Source organism: Trichosporon asahii, assembly GCF_000293215.1.
Source record: "Trichosporon asahii var. asahii CBS 2479 unplaced genomic scaffold scaffold00056, whole genome shotgun sequence".
NCBI lineage: Eukaryota > Fungi > Basidiomycota > Tremellomycetes > Trichosporonales > Trichosporonaceae > Trichosporon > Trichosporon asahii.
The window spans coordinates 484,436-505,519 of record NW_014040868.1 but is presented as its reverse complement, the minus strand read 5'-3'; the positions used below and the strand labels follow the sequence as shown (position 1 = coordinate 505,519).

General features: G+C 59.3%; 3 protein-coding genes and 1 non-coding gene across 4 annotated transcripts; 1 reads left to right on the top strand and 3 right to left on the bottom strand.

The window, feature by feature from the left end:
- Positions 1–4,076: 4,076 nt before the first annotated feature.
- A1Q1_03496 (malate dehydrogenase (oxaloacetate-decarboxylating)) lies at positions 4,077–6,451 on the bottom strand (the record flags this gene model as incomplete). The annotated part of the gene is made up of 6 exons (XM_014323294.1): positions 4,077–4,407; positions 4,615–4,951; positions 5,002–5,234; positions 5,567–5,743; positions 5,820–6,306; positions 6,367–6,451. 6 exons carry the CDS (start codon positions 6,449–6,451, stop codon positions 4,077–4,079), a joined length of 1,650 nt encoding a protein of 549 aa, XP_014178769.1.
- A 5,420-nt stretch (positions 6,452–11,871) lies between these two features.
- Positions 11,872–16,920, top strand: A1Q1_03495 (uncharacterized protein; the record flags this gene model as incomplete). Its single annotated transcript, XM_014323293.1, has 6 exons — positions 11,872–12,128; positions 12,223–12,682; positions 12,729–12,918; positions 12,957–13,183; positions 13,235–13,403; positions 13,589–16,920. 6 exons carry the CDS (start codon positions 11,872–11,874, stop codon positions 16,918–16,920), a joined length of 4,635 nt encoding a protein of 1,544 aa, XP_014178768.1.
- A 159-nt stretch (positions 16,921–17,079) lies between these two features.
- A1Q1_t259 lies at positions 17,080–17,161 on the bottom strand. Its single transcript has one exon. It is a non-coding gene; the product is annotated as a tRNA-Val (tRNA).
- A 359-nt stretch (positions 17,162–17,520) lies between these two features.
- On the bottom strand, positions 17,521–20,705 carry A1Q1_03494 (uncharacterized protein; the record flags this gene model as incomplete). Its single annotated transcript, XM_014323292.1, has 7 exons — positions 17,521–18,459; positions 18,505–19,013; positions 19,091–19,176; positions 19,261–19,403; positions 19,560–19,616; positions 19,956–19,988; positions 20,373–20,705. The coding sequence occupies 7 exons, from the start codon at positions 20,703–20,705 to the stop codon at positions 17,521–17,523; spliced, it is 2,100 nt and encodes a 699-aa protein (XP_014178767.1).
- Between the last annotated feature and the right edge of the window lie 379 nt (positions 20,706–21,084).

Below are 21,084 nucleotides of genomic sequence, written 5' to 3'. Positions count from 1 at the left end.
ATCCATTGGGATGGGAGCGGGGATTGGTATGGGAGGCGGGTTTGGCGGGGGTGATTGTGGAGGGGGAGGTGGCGGGGGATGCGGAGGAGGTGGTGGTGGTGGTGGAGGTGGATGTTAAGTCGGCCCGGAGAGAAGGATCCAGCGTTGTATTGTTGTCTGTATGTACCATGCATGCCGTTGTACCCTTGGTCAGGTTTGTCTACTGTACCCTTGGTCAGGTTTGTCTACTGCTTGTCAGCATAAGAGCGTCCTGTCTACCAAGACAACGTCATGCCGTGAAGCGGATCAGACGACCGAAACCCGGCACGCACATCACACTTCTAGAATTCTAGAACCACTTCGAGCGAGCGAGTTGCTGTGACTCTCGTCGGCGCGTAATGAACGTGGAGGTGATCTCAGTGGCGGAGATCGTCTGCACTGCTCGATCACGGGACGTGGTAGAACCTGTTGAATCTCGAGATCGCAGGCATCTGGCTGGTGTGTGCGTTGCTCGCTAGCTGGCGGCGCCAGTCTGGACCCGCTAATCGCTCCTCCTTCGTGTTTCCTGGGATTGGCGTTGAGTGTTTACTGCCTTCCTCGCTTTGCGCCCCTCAGCCCTCCACGTCGTCGCCACCTCGTGCTGAGCAGCTGAGTCAACCCTCGTGTGTTTAACATGCACTCCTCTTTTCGTGTTCATTTTCTCCTCCATCCACTCCATCTCTCCTGTCACACTCACAACAGCACGAGCACAACTTTGCCTGGCTTACGCCCGAGAGTTCAGCGGTGAGTCGCAGGTCCTTCCAGAACGCGAAGGCCCCAGTTGTCTGCCGCTCTTGACGCTGCGACGACGACGCTGTTACGGATAACAATCCTCCTCCATCCACTCCCGTCTCCATCCTCTGGTTGTCGACCCCCTAACGACGAGGGTTCCCCCATATATGCTCCCAAGAGCCAGCTTACCTGTTCCTCTCAGATTGATCGCCGCCGTGGACTGACTCTAGGTTTCGCTGAAGCACCTTCCCTCTTGCCACCCCACTGCCCTCCTCTGGTTCACCTCGCGCATCGCTGTTCGTCACATCCCTGCTGCATCTCTTGTGCCGCGCCAATCAGTCGTACCGTATCGTCAGCCCATTTCCCGCCTGTTCCGTCGCCAGTCCCCTTCCTTGCTCGCACATCTGCCACCACGATCCATCTTCCTTCCTCCAGACGCTCGACCGCTGGTTCTTCTAGTCCCCCGAAGTGTGAGTATAGAACGGCACCATACCTCTGAGGTCTCTCACGCTTATGCCCTTCACCGGCTTGCCCACGACTGAAAGGCTGAGTCTCCAGTACTGCCTCGAGCCCAGCTTGTCCATTTGTTGTCGCCTCCGGCATGATTGACCTCGAATGAAGCAGGCGGGCGCAAGTATTAGACCCTCGGCACCTTTTGCACCTTTTCGGCCGTCGACAGACCACTGATTCCTAAGTTAGCCTCAGAGGTGAGTGAGAAGTTATACGAGCTACATTGTTGTGTCTGGAAAGCTCATTCTTAACAGCGTTATCTGTCGGCCTACGAACAACTGCCAGGGGTGAGTAAAGATATCGATATCCGAGCGCCTCCTCGAGCTGCGCGGCTCCTCGGTGAGTCGATGAGGAAAAGACAAGGCCGGCAATCCTCGGACCAAGGCCCCGCCCTGCAGCAACGGCAATGGTCTGTGAGTCTCCTCCCCAACACCTTCATCCGGTCGACAAGCTCTAGGGTCGCAAAGCCAGCTGACAGCGCAGACTTCACTAGCACTCGCTTGCGTCCTCTGCTCACAGCACGGGTGAGTTTGAAACCGGACAAGGGCTAACTTCAGTGTGAACGTTAGTCAGTGACGGGGGATGCACCGTAGGGCATCTCCCTCGAGTCATTGAGGAGCTAGGAGGTACAATCCTCCCAGTAAGACCACTGAATGAAATGACATACCTCCGAGCAGGTGATACGGGGATCAGACACAGCTGCTGCCAGCAGTGCACACCGGCGGGGTATATCAATGGTGTGAGTGTAGTCAGCTCGCCATCGGTGCAAAGTCTCGTGGCAGAGCAGCGTCCTCGCCTTTGAGCTGAACGCAGGCCAAACAAGAGTCAGGGGCGTGAGTTGGGTCAGTGAAGGGGAACGATCCACCATGGGTAGTTGTGTAAGGCGGACGATCTCGTGCTGACTGGCGGATACGAACTACAGTCAACGCTCTCGGCAGTCACCAGCGATAACATTGACGACGCCACCAATCTCACGAGTGGAGCGACATTGCTTTGCACATTCCAATAACGCAGTCGAGACTCAAAACGCTTGAGAACTTCAACGTCTGCGTCAGAGCTTCCGGTAAGACTCTACCGCCGATGTCTGGATCCTTCGAGGAACGACTGCTCCGGCGTCAATGTACTGTAGCCGGGCATTCATTAGTTCCAGATGTTCATCAGCGCTCCACGACCTCCGTCGAGCTAACAGTCAGCGCCCCGAACAACACAGAATCCACAGCGAACCCACCTGTGTCTGACCGACGAGTGTTTGACGCTTTCTCGATTCGAACAATGGTGTTCCTAAAGCACATTCCGCTCTGATCAAGCTCCCAGAATAGAGGCACCTCTCACGGGGACCATGACGATCGACGCTGGGAGATCGATGAGATCATGAGAAATGCGCACCACACAACTGGTCGCTGCATAACCGGTCGCTAGTACCGCATAGTGCGGCACGACGTACCACGTCGCGCCCACGACAGCAACAGACAGCGGCGTGTCGTCATCCCGCGTTATCGTTGATCTTATCTGATCTGGTTCCGTGGTCCGGTTGTGTCTGCAGCCGAGAGCGTCAATTCTGTTCCGCGGTCAGCTGATGGTCGGCATTGGCACATTCCAAGTCCGTTCTACAAATTCTTGTGCGTTTCGAGTCGACTAGTCTCCCCCCTCCACTCCAATCCACTCGTGTGCACACGAGGGAAACGTAAGAGTTGAAAAAAGTTGGACTGAAAGTGTGGTGAGGCGCACGTCGCCGCGTCCAGTCGTCAGGGTCGGCAACTGACGATGGCTCGGGCCGAGGTCGTTCCGGCAAGCACGTACGGGAGAGCACGTATCGCTTATGCCAGCAAGTCTAGCGGTTCCGACTTTCTCCGTAGTTGATGCAGGCCGTTGTTTCGCGTACTCCGGCAACGCATTATGCATTGCCCTGGTACGCCTCTGCCGCCTCCGGGCTGGGAAGGCTTCTGCCCGCGGGTTCGTGCCCAGTGTTTGTGGTCCCTCGCTGCCCGTCCCGCCCAGCCTGTGGGTGCGCCCCGCTTAACGCAAGCCCCGAGCACGGCGAGGCAGCGAGGCACACCCCCTCCGCGGCCGGCGGGTTCTGACTCAAAGAACTAAAGTTCATTCACGTCAGATACCGCCGCAGTCAAGCTGTTACCGCCGGTTAGGCCTCCAGCCGAGCCCTTGGGAGCAACTACCGCCCGTGCCGGCGGTAAGAGTGATCCGGAGGTGATCCGGCGGGCGATCCGGAGGCGGCAGTGGTCGCTTCTGACAGGTTTCCCCTTGATCAGGAGATCACGATTGAATTCTATGCACCCCCAGGTCGTCGCGTTCGTGTGCCGACCTGCTGTCCCATGCGGGATCTCCCAGCTGAGTTTTGTGCCTCGATCGTTGCTTCGTAATGGATGAATTGTTGCCCCACAGTTCCTCTGCTCGATCGACTGGGGCCGCGGACGGTGCCGTACACGGGGCAGCTGGAACTGTGGTCTCGTGCCCCAGACGTTCCCAGGTATGATCGCGAGACGGTTGGAGATGGTCAGGAGGAATGCTGCGTGGACTGTTCGCATGGGGTCGTGAGATCCCAGCCGCAGGATCCAGACCCAGTTATTATCGAAATCAGTACAACTCTCGTGAGATGCGACTTTGTGAGATGCAACATGACGCTCGTATGACTAAACATTGACATGTCAAACTTGTTTACAATGCTGAAAAAGAGGGGAAAGTCCATGGACAAAAAAGTATACTTTTAGTGGATACTCAACAGTCACGCTGCGCCTCGCTGCTCATCTTACACACGTCGTTGATTGATGATATTTGTTTTTGTTGCTGTAAATGCTGCTTTAAAGGTTGCTCTTGACCTCCTCGTCCTCGTACGGGCTCCACTGCGTCTGCTTGATCTTGGCGAGGAGCTGGTCGTCGTCGAGATCCCTGAGGGCGACGTTCTGGTCGACACCGTCCTTCTGCGCAGCGCGCACAACGGCGAGCGCAACCTCGGCAGACACGTCGCGGATACGCGTCAGGCGCGGGTACAGCAGCTGGTGCTGCTGCTCGTCCTCGGTCAGAGAACGCGACAGGCCGATCGCCGCGGCCGTGATCATGCCGTCCGTGATGCGGTCCGCGTCGCAGAAGATGCTGCCAAAGCCAATGCCTGGGAAGACCAAGAAATTATTGCTAAGATGAGTTAGCGACGCTCTTGTGCAAAAGATGGAGTTGTGGATGTGTAAGAAGAAAGAAAAGATGGATGAGGGTGGATGAAGAAGTGGTGGTGACGAAGTGCCACACGGTGGGGTGGAGGTGGGTGGAGGTAGGGTGGAGGCCGGTGGAGGTGGGGACTAGCGCGGTTTGGCTAGTGCGGCTTGCGCCACAGTTAGTACTCACCCCTGTCCAGGCTCATAGAGCTTGCCCTCGTACTCGGTGGGCGGGTAGGGCGATCCAGAAGCGAAGAGAACAGTGCCGTTGGTCCACTTGAGAGCGTCCTCGAAAGCGAGCTCGCACTTGGAGGTAGGGTTGGAGAGAGGGAAGATGATGGGGGCGGCGTTGAGGTCGGCCATCTTGCGGACGATCTCCTCGGGGAAAGCACCGAAAGTGGTGGAGAGACCAACGAGGGCGGTGGGCTGGACGTAGTCGACGACCTCGGCGAGGGTCTTGAACTCCTGGCCCTCAGTGTCCTTGCGGATGAAGTACTCCTTGTGGGCGGGGTAGAGGTGATGAGACCCTTGGTGTCGATGAGCCAGAAGCGGTCGCGAGCCTCGTCCTCAGAGAGACCCTGCATGCGGAAGAAGTTCATCATCTCCTTGGCGACACCAACAGCGGCGGAGCCACCGCCGAGGAAGACGACCTTGTGGTCGGTGAGGGGGCGGCCGGAAGCCTCGCTGGCGCGCTGGGCGGCAGTGAGGAATCCACCGAGGATGACAGAGCCAGTGCCCTGGATGTCATCGTTGAACATGCGGTACTCGTTCTGGTAGCCGTCAAGGAAGTCGAAGGCAGCCTCCGAGTAGCTAGAGTGGGGTCAGCGATTGTTCCATGGGGGGGCTGAGAGGGGGCTATGCATGGCAGCAGCGCCGCAGTGGGTGTGCGATTCAGTGAGACACGAGATCTCTCTGGTCGACTCGCTCATCGGGAGCGGCAGCCTCCACTGCGTAGTGTGACTCGGGTCCTCACTTAACCGGGGCGCACGACTTAACCGGGCAAATCTCGAGTTTGGAATTATTCCGCACTTTCTTCTGCCGCCGGTTATTTTGGCGCTTGGACCCTGCATGTGCATGCCGTGCGCACATCGCATCCGAGAGATAGTCGAGGGTGATAGGGGAAATAGGATCAATGCACTCACAAGTCCTCGTGCTGGATGACAGTCTTGGGCCACTGGGCACTAACCGCTCCCATGAACTCATCCATGAACTCTCTAGCCTCCTTGAGCTCAACGCGAGGCCTCCTCAGACCAAGGTAGAGGGGGTCCTCACGCAGGCTCTCGTTATTTGTTCCCATGCTGTTCTCGTCAGCCACAATGCTACGTCTAAGGCTCAGATGCGATGGCCGGCAGTGGCGGTGGTCGCCACTGTCACCACCGTTTGGGGCTAACTCACTCAAGAACAATGGGGAGACATCCCATCGGGCGGATACCACCACCGGCGACGTAGAGGTTGAGTTTTCCAACCGAGATACCCATTCCACCGAGACCAAGGTCACCAAGACCGAGGATACGAGATCCGTCAGTGACGACAATGATCTTGGGCTTGTGGGCGGCGTCAAGGGTGGCATCGTACTCGGCGAGGATCTCGCGGAGCGAGTCCTTGTCGTCAATGTTGATGTAGAGACCCTCGGGTCCAGAGTAGACGTGAGAGTACTTCTGGCAAGCCTCTCCGACGGTGGGGGTGTAGACAATGGGGGCAAGGTTGACGAGGTCGGCCTGGACAACCGAGAAGAAGAGCTCGGGGTCCTCGCGACGGGTGCGCGAGAGGAGACCGTGCTTGAGCAGGGGGGTCGGGAGCGAGTCGAGCTGAGCGCGCAGACGCAGCACGCTCTGCTCACGATGGGCCTTGGGGCGAGTCTTCATCATCTCTTCTCCGAGCGCTGTGGGGAGAGTCAGTGGGTGGTGAATTGGGCGATGGGGAAATGTGGCGCGTGACTTACCGAGCTTGTCGAGCGAGTTGGACTTGGGGGTCAGAGGGGGCGTGGGAGGCTTGGCAATGTGATTTGAGAGGAGGTGAGAAGCCATATTGAAAGCTACAGGGGTGGTGTGAGCGTTGCTAAAGGGGTGTTGACGGTCGAGCTCTGGGGTTGAGGTGTTGACGACGAGAGGCAGTGGGGTTGCGGTAGGCTACTAGAGTGGTGGTGACTGATAGTGGTGTGGTAGCTAGGGCTGCTTCGCCAGTTGGTAGCGGCAGAGGAAAGACAGAGGTGGAAAGTCTAGGGGAGAGGGGAGAGGTAAACCAAGTCCGAGTCCTTATATATCCCACTTACCTGGAGCTCTGGTCGGTGGTGCGGACCGGTAAGATCTGGAGAGGATGTAAGAAGGCCGAACGGGTGGAAAGCGCATATCGGGGATGAGGGGGGGATGCCTGGGCGTCTAAGGGCCTAGTGCTTTTGGGATGGGGATGCTGTGGGGGCTAGGTAGCCGGGAAGGAGGTGGTGTGACCAGGTGTAGTTGGAATGGAAAGAGCTTGCATGGTGTCTGGAGTGCGGCTGTGACTCGATCGTGCCGTGGGCGGTGGTGGACGACGACGGCGGCGGCGAGATGAGGTCAGGATTTTTTTCGTGGAGAGGGACGACTGGCTGAGCGGCTGGGCTGGAGCACGCATGCACGCACTACAGCAGAGGATTGCGCGCAGAGCCGAAGTGACTACGATGTCGGTGTAGCAAGCGGGCTGCAAGCGGGCTGGGCGGCGGCGCGAACTAGACTCGAGTCACAGAGATTCATTACAAACGCTGCGGTCTTGGGCCCTGTACCCTGTAACTGGGCCCTGGCCGCCCTTGCCCTTCGCCGCGTAGCCCCTGACACCGCGCCCCCCAGCCGAGGCCTCCACCCTGGCTGGCTCCTTCTTCCCCGGTGGAGAATACAACACCAGAGAGTGGAGGCCAGGCACAAACACATGACTGCCTTGCTCGCCTCTGCGCTGGTGCCCTTGCCGCACACATCGTTTATCTCCCCCTCCACTAGTGATAGACGAGAACGATCACCGTGCCCCGACCATGAGCCCCGATTTCCATTACCCGGTTCCACTTGCCCATCGCACTCCACAGCGCACCTCCGAGTCCGCTCACACTGTACTCCATACCAGCTGACACCACGGCTCCCGATGCAATCAGACGATAGATCTATCTCCGAGCACCAGCTTGCATTACCCGGTACAAGCCACACAATGCCGAGGTGGGAGAGGGAGAGAGGGGGGCTGGGTCACACGAGATTCGTCCAGTGCGCCTGTGGTGCGACCGGCTTTGGCGTTCTCGCTCTCTCAGTAGCTCACCCGCCGCCGGCGGTGCCGCGCAGTAGTGGCTCAGGCTTCAGGCTCAGGCTCTACGGGCTCAGGCTGGACACGCTCGGGAACCCTCTGCGCTCCTGCGCATGTCTCGACAGCGATCAACAGACGAGGTAGTGACCTGCGCCTGCCTGTCCTTAGTATCCGCTTACTTTTTCCTTAGTTTTACCCTGTTACCCCACACGAATCACGCACATCGCGTAGGTCCTGTCCTGCATCGTTCCTGCGCACTCGCAGGCGGCATGTACAAATCCATGCGGGAAAATTCGATATTGCTCGGGACGCCTCGGAAGATGTCGGACTTTTTGGCGCACTTGTCAATTACCTATTACAAACGCTCCAAGCTTATTTCATACCGATCGTTAATCGAGATTAGCAACTCGAGAGCGGCCACGTCCACCCAGCCTCCACCTCGCCTCCACTTGGGCAAGACCTAACGATGGACCACTCACCATCGCGCGCCAAATGCCTGTTCCTGTGCGTTCCTAGCCTCCATTGCTCGCTCGTCGACTCGAAACCGAGCACACTACTCGCCGGCGGCGGGCATGGCGCTGGTGTCTGGGCAAGCTGCGCGGGCGGGCTCGTCCGCGTCATCCTGATCCTCCCTTCTGCTGCGCTCGTCATTGTCGATGTGACCCACTGACTGGCTGATCAATGTCGGTGCTCAGCGCCGCCGGCCGGTTAACGATGCAACGCCAGTCTTCCATCGCGTTTGACTTTACCCGACGGGTCTCTCCCATGAGTCAACGCGCGAAAGTCGTCATGGCGTTGATCAGCCCAATTCCGGTGAACGCAATGCCTACGTACCGAGCTGTTCCTGTCAACTGATCATGCCGCCGGCTCGTGCGGCTGCAGTAGCCGAGCACGACTTTCATGTCCGGTCCGTGTCGAACTCTCAGTCCTCTCAGAATTCAACTTCTTCCCAGCTCTCTCTCTCGCTACAATCCTCACTCCATGCTCCACTAATCCACTACAGTCGTTCTCTGTGCCCTTAGCCCCTCCCCACAAGCTCTTGCGCAGAGCTCGTGAGTCAGTCGTCCGTGAGTGTTCATCGAGCGGCTTGAACGCTCTAGCTAGGCGCCCGCGCTCAGCAGCCTAAGCCTGTGTCGAGGTCATCGCCTCAAGCAGCTGTGAGGTCGCCCGTCAGCTGTCTGGCAGTCATGCATGCAGCCTGGCCGTCCAAGCAGCCCAGCGAGGAGGCCAACATGACGCGCCACAGGGTGGCCCCGCGGGGGTAACGGGACCTGGTGTCCCTGTGATTGACCTGACCCTCTTCGGAATCGCAACAACGTTCCTCCAACCAGCGTCGAGCACGGTCGCCTACAGCTGTTTCGGCCTATATGTCGTACTGATAACTACTGATCACGACCTGGGCTGAAATTTACGGAGTATTCCATCAAGTGATATGCACCGAGATACGCCGTGAACCTATGGCATGGCGTCGAGCGCCTCGGGTTCGGCAACAGAGCTGATGCTGTGCTGTTGCCGAGCATCGCTGCATCATAGTTTATGCGCGTTCGAATCAACGTTCTGCAAGACAAGCTTCGTTAACTCGTTTCCTCCCTCTATCTCCTCCGTCACTGTCGACGAACCAGCAGCGTATACCACTCATTGACTGACCCTTACTCTATTGATCACCTGCCAGATCCAGCCTTCGCACTGACAGCAGCTGCACCCAAAATCTGATCACCGTCCGCGGCCGGTGTCTCCATGCATGCATGCAAAGCTTTGCTCTGGCACTGCAGAGCACAGCGCAATGCAAGCGGACCCCGAGTCCGCTCACGCTGCACTTGCAACGCTGCAAGCAAGGTGCGACGGTCCCGTCCTGGCCGAGTTCGAAATCAGTTCGAAATCAGCGCTGCAAAAGTTCGAAATTCAGCGAAGCGCGAAGGTAAGCACATGCTTCATCGTCTGCGACACCAGGGCCAGCAAGGGCACTGAGGGTTTCGACAGGGCAACGAAAATAAACCAGCTGACCTGTCCAGGCCGTGTCCTTTGGCTTCCTTTGGGTTCCAGCTGGGCTGCCGCTGGCTTTGCTGGGGTGGGCTCGACGACGCATGCACTGGTGCCATGAGCAGGCACTGACCGCATGACCATTGCCGCGCGTCGCGGGCAAAGGCACGGCTAATCCAAGGAAAAACAGGGACGAGGACGCCGGCGTAGCTGGCGGCACTGGCGGTACTGGCGCCGGGGCTGTTGTGGCACGGGTTTGCATTTTCCACCAATCCCCAACCACCCAGTCGCCGGTGCCGCACGAATTGCTCGGCGTCTAACCCTCCTCGCCAGGACATGGGCTAAGTCCTATCTCGACCAGAATCGGCCTTCACAACAAGGCATTGAGCATTCCGCTCGCCCCCGCGTCCGCCTGCCTGCCGCCCGCCGCTCGTCCCGGCCCGCCATCCGTCTTCCCTTGCTTGCTCCAACACACCCCGTCAGGTGTCAGGAGAAGTCAGGTCACGGTGCCTGCCCCGCGCCCACCTGGCCCACCACCCTCCAGGCCCACAAGGACAAGTCCGATCAGCGATCAGCTGCAATCGGAACTCGGGGCTCGGGTGGTTTAGGACACTCATCTGGCAGCGTTCGAAATCAGCGGAGGGTCACCTGCGCTCAGCACCCTTGCTCAGACGAGCTAGTCCCAGGGCATCGCGACCGGCGCGGCCCGGGGCGCACACGGCACGGCACGCAGCGGCTCGGCGCTCTGCCCGGCATCCCCGGCATAGCATCCCAGATAAACATGCATGTGACGGTATGTCACCTCGTGACGCGGGCGCTCGCTGTCGCAGGGGCTCGGCGTGATTTTTCGAATTTCGGTGTTCCTCTTTCGAACTTTTGGGTCCACCACCTTTTAGGTTCCTGGCTAGAACGCCGTCTCCTGGCTCCAGGATGCGAGGGACCGCCCACATCTAGGTTTCCGATGTTGCGGGGACTGGGGAGGCTGCTGGGGATGGATGGCCCTGTGCGATGGTCCAAGACGGTGGGGGGAAATGCTGGGGAGCTGGGAGCTAGGGCCAGGTCTGACGGACATCTGCGACCTGGGGCGACTTGCGATCGCGCAATGGTGCGACGTGCGGATGCTGTGGATGGCTTACTCAGCTTTCTGCGTGCACGAAGCGCGCGCTCATGCGCAGGAACGCAGAGCACAGAGGCAGGCGCGCATTTGGGGAGCCAGTGCATGCAGAGTGCCAGCTTTGGGGAAGCTGGGACAGGTTCGGCGCGCTCAGATCGAGGATCGAGGGAGCGCGGTCAGTGATGTCTCACATCTAGCACATCTCACGTTCCACACTTTACACGCTCACACGAGCGCGCTCCGCAGCTGTAGCTGTCGCAGCTACCACGCCGTATGCGCGCATGCCGCACTTTACCGATCGCGCACCATGACAATTGTAGTCGCTCTCGGACGTGACCGATCTGTGCGCTTGCAACACTGGACACAATGACCACGTCGGAGGACTCAGATCTCGCGTCACTTGCGTCACTTGGGATGGGGCTGGGGCTGGTCATCGTACGGTCTGGTCGTTGCTGTTTGTGGAAGACGTGCGGCAGGTAAGCGCTGCCGATGGCAGCGGTAAGCGACCGGCGATCGCAGATCGGAATGTCGCCATGACTTGAAGCACCTTATACCGCTCTCATCGGAATGCATCTTGTTCTGTGGTTGCTTCATACCTCTGCTCTGCATCGCCCAGCTTGCCGCTCGATACTGACCTCACAACGACTGACAGACGCTAACTGCGGAGAAGTTCAGACCACTTTACGTAACTCTCTCCACGTGGGTGGTTGCACGTGAACCACACCGAGGGCCCCGCAAAGGACCGTCATTTCGGCGACTTCCCCTTGCACTAACCTCGCGGCTCGCCGAACTCGACGAACAACGCATCATCGCCTTCCCCGCCCACATCCCGTCGCGTTGTCCTCTGCATGTGCGACAGACGCTTCTATCCCTCTGTACCATAGACTCGACATAGACCTTTCATCCACCTCGACGACTCGCACAGGCCGACTCCCGAGGTGATCCGACCAACATCGAGACAGTAAAGGACCGAGCACGCTCCACACACGCGATCATCCACGGCAGTCGAGGCAACCTAGCCAGCGAGGAAGACACGAAACGTAGCCATCCAGCCGCGTCCGTCGACGCAAGGAAGGCCTTGCATCATCTACCATGCCGACGGGAGAACAGCAGTCCCTCCTAAGCCGCCAGGCAGGCTACGGAGCGACGCAATCAGCACCGGCTGCGCCGGAGCGGGATCGCGACGACATCGACATCGATGTCCCTGTTCATCTGACCCAATTCAGAGATAACATCCGGCAATGCAAGGCCGCGCTCGTGCTGACGCTGAGTGCCGCGCTCGGCACAGGTATCTGGCACCTGACGCGGTTGCCTGTGCCGCACAAGCTGGGCAGCAGCATTGGCGGCTGGTATCCCGCTGCGGTGTGGGGCTGCGACCTGACAGCGCTCGTATTCACTGTGAGCTTTGGTGTGGTGGTCTCAGCTGACACGACAGTGTATTAGCATTGGTCTGCTTGTCATGACGCTGATCAAACGCCCCTTCCCGCGCCACTTGCGTCCCGCTTCGCTGGGCAAGCTGCGCAACATGGGCATCCATCGCGCTGCGTGCGTCGGTATCTTCATCCTGATGCTACTCGCCGTGGTGCTGCACTACCTCCCCGGCGTCGTGTACACGATCCAGACCAAGCGCGGGGCGCCGAGCACCGGCCTCCCGAGCTGGCTGCACGTTGCGAGCCTGCTCGCCTCCGTCCTTGCCGCGGGCCTTATGCGCCGTGGGCCGCTGCTCTGTGCCGAGATCGCCGTCAGCACCTTTGGCCTGAGCGGTGTCGAGGCGCGCCAGAACGCGGACCAGAACGGCAACCATGCGAATGGTAAAGACGACGACCTCTGGGACGAGAAGAGGAAGCCCGAGGTCATCGACTATGGTAACTCGTCCATGATCAAGTTCCTCGCACTCGGATATGTGAGCTGAGGCTTGAGTCAGATAGCTGACGAGACAGAGCCTCCAGGTTGCCGGCAAGAGCATCACGCAGACTGAGCTGCAGCAGAAGGACCTGCCCCTCCTCGAGGAGTGGGTCAGGACGAGTGGCGACGAGTACCTTCGCACTCTCGGGCCAAGAGGTGACCACTTCAAGCCGTACACCAGTGGTCAGCTCCTAAAAGCTTTGTGGAAGAACCGCGGGTGGTCCATCATCCTGAGTAAGCTAACTGGCCGACAACGCAGAGCTGACTATCAGCCTTCATCCTCGAGACGCTGAACACCGTGATCGCCTACGTGCAGATCGCGGCTCTGCGCGAGCTCATCGCCTCGTTCAAGCACCCGTCAGACGACTACTCGTACTCGTACCTCATGTGCTGGGGCCTGTTCTTCGGACAGGTCGTTGAGGTCCTCCTCTCAGCTTACCTCTGGGTTCGCGAGAACTACATCCTGCACAACCCCGTGCGCATGACACTGTCCGCTATTGTGAGTTGCTGCTGCAGGCGTGGTAACTGACAGTCCCAGCTGTACGCCAAGATCCTCCGGTCTACGGACGCAAAGGCGATGGAGGCTCAGAACATGTCTGAAGAAGACACCAAGGCCGGCAAGGGCCGCGCCCAGGTCATGAACCTGCTCACCATTGACACGAACACCGTGGCCTCCATGGCGACCTATGTCTGGGGCATCTCCAACGGGCTCATCAGACGTAAGCTAACACGAGTTGTAGAGCTAACAATCAGTTGCTATCGGACTCTGGTTTCTGTACATCATGTTGGGTGTCAGTGCGGTCGCTGGTCTGCTCTGTGTCCCTCTCATCGCTCCGCTGTCTGTATGGATCTCGAAGAAAATCTACGGTGAGTTAAGTGTGTAGTGATCTAAACTGACTGTCAGTGTGCGACAAGGCTTGGGCCAGAGCTCGCGATGCCCGCATCGGTGCCATCAAGGAGTTCCTCATGGGCATCAAGGTCATCAAGCTGAACGCGTTTGAGGAGTACGAGATTGAGCGTATCGGCAAGCTCCGCGACATTGAGACAAAGTGGCAGAGGTGGCGATACACCCTTGGCACACTCTTCAACATTGTGGCTGACGAGATGCCGAACGTGGCTGTTCTCGTCACTTTCGTCTTCTACACCAAGGTCCTTGGTAACCGACTGGAGCCCGAGACGGCATTCATTACGACGACTATCTTTTATCGTGTCCGAGAGGGACTGGAGGTCCTGCCGAGGATTGTCGACATCCTCCTGTCCACCAAGATTGCCCTGGACCGTCTCAAGGGCTACCTGAACCAGGACGAGGTGGTCCTGAACCCCGCTGACGTCTCTGAGGGGCAGATCGTCCTGAACGACGCCACCATGACTTGGCCAAGAGTCGAGGATGTCACCGCCGATATGCAAACAACAGACAGCAGCGAACGCCTCTTCGAAATCAAAGATGTGTCCTTGACCCTGCCTCGGGGCAAGATGACGCTCGTCTGCGGTCCTCTGGGGTCAGGAAAGACGCTGCTGCTGCGCAGTCTCCTGGGCGAGACCAAACTCGTCTCCGGCCGAATCGTCACGCCTCGCTCTGCGCCCGACATGACACCGCTCGACGCCTCGATGGTTAAATTCAGGTGGACCAATGAGCTGTGGTTGGACAACTCAGTTGCGTATGCCCCGCAGATGCCCTACATTCGCCACGGTACGGTCAAGGACAACATTACGTTTGGCCAACCGTTCTGGCCGGAGCGCTACAACGAAGTCCTGAGGCAATGTTCGCTGGAGTCAGACCTCGAGCTCCTCGTCGACGGCGACCGCACAGAAGTTGGGGAGAACGGCGTCAACTTGAGCGGAGGCCAAAAAGCCCGCATCAACCTTGCCCGATGCGTCTACTCGCGCGCTCGCACCATCTACCTGGACGATATCCTGAGTGCGGTGGACGCCCACACGGCGCGCTTCATCGTCGACGAGTGCTTCAAAGGCTCGCTGCTGAAGGGTCGCAATGTGGTGCTCGTTTCGCACCATGTGGATCTCTGTCTCCCGGCGTCTGAGTATGTTGTCGCACTGAGCAATGGAAAAATCGAACAGTCTTGCCCCTCGAAGCGGGCGCACGTCGGGTCCCTGATTGCCTTGGCATCGCCGAAGCACGAGGCGAAGGAGGAGGAGCCGCCGGCGCGACCGGCGGGGCATGGCCGCTCCGACAGCTTGGTCGCCGAAACCCAGGACATTCTGCACACGCTCGAGGGCGAAAGTCGCCGCGCCCCTGGGGCCCCGCCGAGGTCACCCTCTGGACGCTCTGCCGACCTCCAACTGTACGAGGATACTCGTCTCGTGGACGACGAAGCATTCGAGGAAGCTGAAGTCCGCGAGGCGAGGCACCTCTACAAGGCCGAGGACCAGAAATCGGGCCATGTGGCGGGATCGCACTACTGGATGATGATCAAGGCTGCCGGCGGCTTCGGCTACTGGACCATCTTCGCCATCTGCTACATCCTCGCCAAGGGATCGAGCATGGTGGTGTCGTACGTCCTGGAGATTTGGACCGATGACCCCGACCAGTCCCATTTGGACTACTACCTGTCGCTTTATATTGGCGTCAACGTCATCTACGTCCTCTTCGGGTCCATCCGTTGGGTATGGCTTTATGGAGTTGGGAACGTCGGCTGGTATTCGGCGGGCACGAAGAAGATTCACCGCAAACTGTTCAAGACGATCGCGCAGGCTCCTCTGAGCTTCTTCGAGTCGGTGCCGTCTGGACGCCTGCTGAACGTGTTCGCTCAGGACATGAGACGACTGGACGCTCAGTCTGCCGACGACTTTGGGCGCACGGTGCAGCAGGTCATCACTGTCGTCGGAGCGGCGGGCATCGTCGTGTTCAAGGTCCCCAGCTTGTTCTTCGTCATGGTGCTATTCGGCATCCCCCTCTTCATGATCGCGAATGGTCTTGGAAAGCTGAGGTCCACTCTGCGACGCCTTGCAGCCGTCGCTGACTCGCCGCTGATCTCGCTGTACCACGACAGCATCGACGGCGTGGTCATGCTGCGAGCGTTCGGTCTGCCGAACCTAATGGCACATACCATGGTCGGCCTCATCAACAAGAGCCGCACGGCCGAAACATGGAACTGGATCGTGTACAATTGGGTCCGCGGCGTGGTCCTCAGCGGCTCGTCGGTCTTCATCACTGCCACTGCGATCGTACTTGTCGGCAAGGACATTTCTGCCGCGCAGGCCGGCTTCATCCTCTCCTTCGCTGCGCAGATCAGTACGAACCTGTTCGGTCTGCTCGAGCAGCTGATTAGTATGGAGCAGACCTTTGTGTCGGCCGAGCGTGTGAACCACTACCTGGAGGAGATCCCTCAAGAGCCGGAGAAGGGACTGGAGCCGCCGCCCTCGTGGCCGGTCAAGGGCAAGATCGAGATCAAGGACATGAGCCTGCGATACGCGCCCGATCTGCCCGACGTGCTTCACGGCATCAACCTGGTTATCGAGCCGGGTCAGCGGGTCGGTATCGTCGGCGCGACGGGCAGCGGCAAGTCGACGCTCGCACTCAGCCTCTTCCGCGCGAACGAGCCCAACGAGGGACTCATCAAGATCGACGGCCTGGACATCTCCACGCTGTCGCTGCAGGCGCTGCGCAGCCGGTTGAACATGGTCGTGCAGGAGGGCTCGCTCCCCAGTGGCACTCTCCGCAATGCCCTCGACGTCTCTAGCCAGCGAAGCGCTGAGGAGATTCTCTCAGCCCTGCGACGCGTGCACCTCATCCCGAAGACGCAGGCGACTGCGATCGGCTCGGCGACCTCGACCCCCGTCTCTCCCTTCGCCAACCTTGACACGTTCGTCGCAGTCGAGGGCTCAAACTTCAGCCACGGACAGCGACAACTGCTCTGTCTTGCACGCGCGCTGCTCAAGCCCTCGAAAGTCCTGATTATGGACGAGGCGACCTCGAGCTGTGACTATGAAACCGACGCGCTGATCACGGAGACGCTGAAGGAGGACTTTGCGGGCATCACGATGCTGGTCATTGCGCACCGGCTGCGCACGATCATCGAGTTTGACAAGATTGTCGTGCTCGATCAAGGGCGTATTGTCGAGGAAGGCGCGCCCGAGGATCTGCTCGATATGCCCGACAAGAAGGGCAGGTTCAAGGCCCTCTGTGCCGCGCAGGGACGCGAGGAGTTTGACCGTCTCGTCGCTATGGCGCGGGGCAGGAAGGCTCCGTCGCCGGGCACAGATTCGTCCGAGTCCTGATTACACGTTATCTCCTCCACCTCCAACTTCCACCACACAACTTTCGTAGAACGATAATGTCTCCGCGCCCTAGAACGATTAATGCACATTGTTACGACCCGCAACACCTTGCACAGGGTGGCAAAAACGGGGTCTCTTCGAGACCCCTGCGCTCCCGTTTGACTACTGGCGGGGTCGAACCGCCGACCTCATGCGAATCACTCTGTGAAGCATGCGCTCTAACCAACTGAGCTAAGTTGCCGTGCTGTGCGCGCTGGTGGGCAGCCGCGGCGGTGGCCGCGGACTGTTCGCGCTGGATTCTAGCGAATTTTTCAGTCTTTCAATCGCTCTCTGATGTAGAGAGGAGCGGGTCTGAGGGGAGGAGAGTCTTCACGGTGAGCGTGAGTGGTGAGGAGTCAGTATAAGGGCCGGGAGAGAGTTTTACGACCATTTCGGCGAGTTTCCGCGCCACACGTTTTTTTTTTGTTTTCACAGTGGAGAGCACATTCGGAGGCATTACGATTTCATGACACACTACTCGGTAGACTTCTACACAGTGATAATATTCTCCCTCTATCTCCGCGCTCATTGCATTCGTGTCCAGGTCCGACGACGATTACACTACTGCGCCGCGGCGGCGTACGGGTTGTACACCTTGCTCCCATAGTGTCTCTGGTCATAGGCCGCGTCGCGCCGCTCGCGCGCCTCCTCCTTCTGCCGGCGCCGCTGCTCGCGGGCCCGCCACCGCTCCTCCTTGGCGAATTGGGCGGATCCGTAGTCGTCCGGTATGTCTGTGCCTGGCGTTCCGGTGCCCGTGCGCTGTTGGGTCTGCTGGCTTTGCTTGCTCTGCGATGTCGTCCGCCCTGAAGTTGAGGGCGTGGTCGCCCCCGTGCTGGCGCCCGTGCTCGTATTCTCCACAGCCGCGCCGTTCTGGTACGCGCTGTTCGGGTGTAGGTGTTGAGACGAGTAGACTTCCGCCGACGCCACGCGGGTGACTTGGGGGAGGTGGGCGAGGTTCGGTGCTGCTCCCCCGGGGCTCGCACTGGTTGCGCGCTGCGGTGCGTCCGTGGCCATTGACGCCGGGGCGCCAGAGACGTACACCTTGGGCCGGTCTGAGCGGAATCCGAGGTGGGTGAGGCGTGCGAGCGCGCGGCTCCTGGGCCTCCTCTGCGTGCCATAGTTGACCTCATCGTCGCTCATAGAGTAAAAGTTGCGCCGCCTGCGCCTGTACTCCCTCCTGATCTCGCGGCGGCGCAGACGCTCGCCCCGCGCCTGCTCGCGCTGCATCTCCATCTGCTCCCGCTCCCTCATGCGCGCCTCGCGCTGCATGTCGTAGTCTGCCTGCGCGGCCTCCTGCTCCTGCTTCGCTGCGTTCCAGATCTTCACAAACTGGAAGCCTATGTTGGTCAGAATGTTCCATAGCCCGTATGGAAGCCCGACGCCGGTCCACATCGCGCGCGGTCGACCTCTGCACAAGTCCCGTTCAGTTACAATCTCAATAGCGGTAGTACCCGTAGCCATATTGCTGCGGTGCGACGTACCCCGGTGGGTATAGATTTGCTGCGTATGGCTGAGAGTTAGTCGTCGGCGGCGTATGCAACTCACGTCGTAGTACGCTTGGTTGTATCCGTAGCCGTAGGGCGAAGGGGGCATGGGGACGTTTCCGTACCCCGGTCCGGCCGTGGCACCTCCCAAGCCAATCGGGTAGACGTAAGGCCCAGCGTAGCCGTAGGCACCAGCAGCAGCGCCCATCATCATGTCGGGCCTGTAAGCCGCGCCGTACATTCGTTCAGCCTCCAATGCAGCGCGCTCGCGGTAGAGCTGGTCACGCTCTCGGTCAATGTCTCGGTACTCGTGTCTGATGCGGGCGTCGTACTCGCGCTCACGGTCACGGTCGCGCTCGTCCCGGCGGTAAGCCTCCTCACGCTCGTCCCGGCGAATAGACTCCTCGTACTCAGAACTGTAGCGACGAGGGTATGCGCCGCGCCTGTCGTAGCCGTAGCCGCCGAACGGAGAGCTGCCGTATTCCTCAAAGAGCTTGGTGACTGTAGCTGCCGCGTATTCGGCAGCGTCCTGTGACGATGAGGCACGAGAGGTGGCGCTGTTCTTCCAGGCTGTCCAGAGTCAGCAAGCGTTTCTCCAAGCTACTAACCTTCACCGATGGCGAGCGACTGTAGCTTCTGTTTCTGACCCTCGATGGGAAGGTTGTGGCCAAACGTCGCACGATTTGCTTCCCAAACACTGGATGTTAGCTCAAGCACTTGTTCGAAGCTCAGACTGGGATGGTTGAGATGGTTGCCCCGGCAATATGAAGGAAGTGCTGCCCCCACGGGTGCTCGGGTGAACCTCGACGCCACTCACATCAGTGCCCAGAATGCAGCCGCGGCGCCAATGTCACGAGCGCTGCGGGTGACGACGCCAAGGTTGTAGATCCTGTTGTATGCCGCCTGAGCTTCCGTGAAGGACGCTGCACGACTGCGAAACAGTGAAGGGATCCTATCGAGCTGTGAACGAGTCAGCACAGTCTTACAAGATGTCTGATGACAGACAGAGTGTTGCGAGATGTAAGGCCAGGCGATGGTCGAAGGAGGGTGGGGAGGTGGCGATGCGGAAGAGAGAGGGAAGGGAGACAACACCCGCCTAGTTTTATATGGACTCACGAGCTCCTCGAATAAACTCTTCTCGTATCCTCCGGCGAAGCGGGTGTGGTTCTGGGTCTGTGAGCTTTGTCCCGGGGCTTAGAAAGTGTGTGGGGCGTCGGCAACTCTCCGCCAGCTCGCCACCAGCGGGGACGGCCGTGCCCCAACGCCCAAACTTTTGGGCGGAGCGTGGTGTGATGCCCCCTTTGTTCACCCTTTGTAGCGGTGCAAAGAACCTTAAGGCTGGTGATGGCGGGCTGCTTCTGTGTCTTGCGTCTGTGCCATTGTACGTGTCGGCCGTACACTAACGAAGCCAGCACCGAGGTCTCCAACACATTGCAGAGGGCGCCGCGCCACCACGTTGTCTTTCGTGCACGTGTCGTGGCGCTGGCTGTGCATGGAGGAACGACGACTCACCTCGAAGATCTTGTAGTTGTCCCAAGTGGGATCCTTGTTGTCAGCGAATGGAGCTCAGATCGGATCGGGAGGGATAGGAGCCACCGGGGCTCTCTGGCGCTGTAGAGGATGGGCAACTGGGGCAGCAGCAAGCATCGTCATCGTTACGCGGTTGGGGCAGAATCCAAAGCTCTGTGTGGGGAAGACAGGATCTTCTCAGAGCGACGGATTGCTTCTCATTGCATGATGGGGTCATATTGAGCCCCATGGGCCTCCGACCAAAACGGAAACCGGGCCAGCAACTTGTGCACCAGACACAGTCGTCCGATAGAGTGCGCGACGTCCGACGACCTAACTGGCTGCACTGGAACAAAAGAGCGTCGTGGCCGAATGGCTGCCCCAGCTCCCCCATTTGACTCCATATGTCCATGTACTCACAAAGGTGTAGTCGAGGTTGGGCTGGTACCCGCCCATGCCTGCGCCCATCCCACCTCCATATCCGCCGTAGCCTCCGTACCCGCCACCGTACCCGCCATAGCCACCGTACCCATAGCCCGCGTAGCCACTGTGGCCGGGATAACTGCCCGGCATGCCTGCTCCCATTCCGCCCGCAGGCATGCCGCCCGTCGGCACAGGTCCCGGCATCCCACCAGGCATCTGACCGGACATCTGTCCTGCCATCCCCGGCATTCCGGGTTGAGGCACCGGCATCCCCTGCCCCGGCACGCCGGTGTGCATGGGCATCATCGGGTTGGCGTTGGGTACCTGCATGCGGTGCGCTTGGCGATTATGGGGAAGGATGGCGTACTGGACGTGGAAGAAGGCTCGGGAGTAGGTCGAGGTGGACCGGTTAGGCTGAGTGGAACGTGCCGCTGGAGAGTGAAGGATTGCCAGATGGCGGGACGAGCAAGACTCGAAAACTCAGCCACGAGGTGGTCTTGAAGAACTGCTGGAGCTGGAGGCTGCTCGTCGAGACAATGGAGAGGCAGACGTAGGAGTGGTAACCGAGGTCGAGCCAGAGGTGTGGGGATGAAATTGCTGGTGAATAATGCGAATGGGGAAGACGTCGAAAGTGACAAGCGGCAACGCACGGTGGGGGGATCGTGAGGATCGTTGAAGGAAGCATATTGTCTGGCTAGTTTGGGCGTTG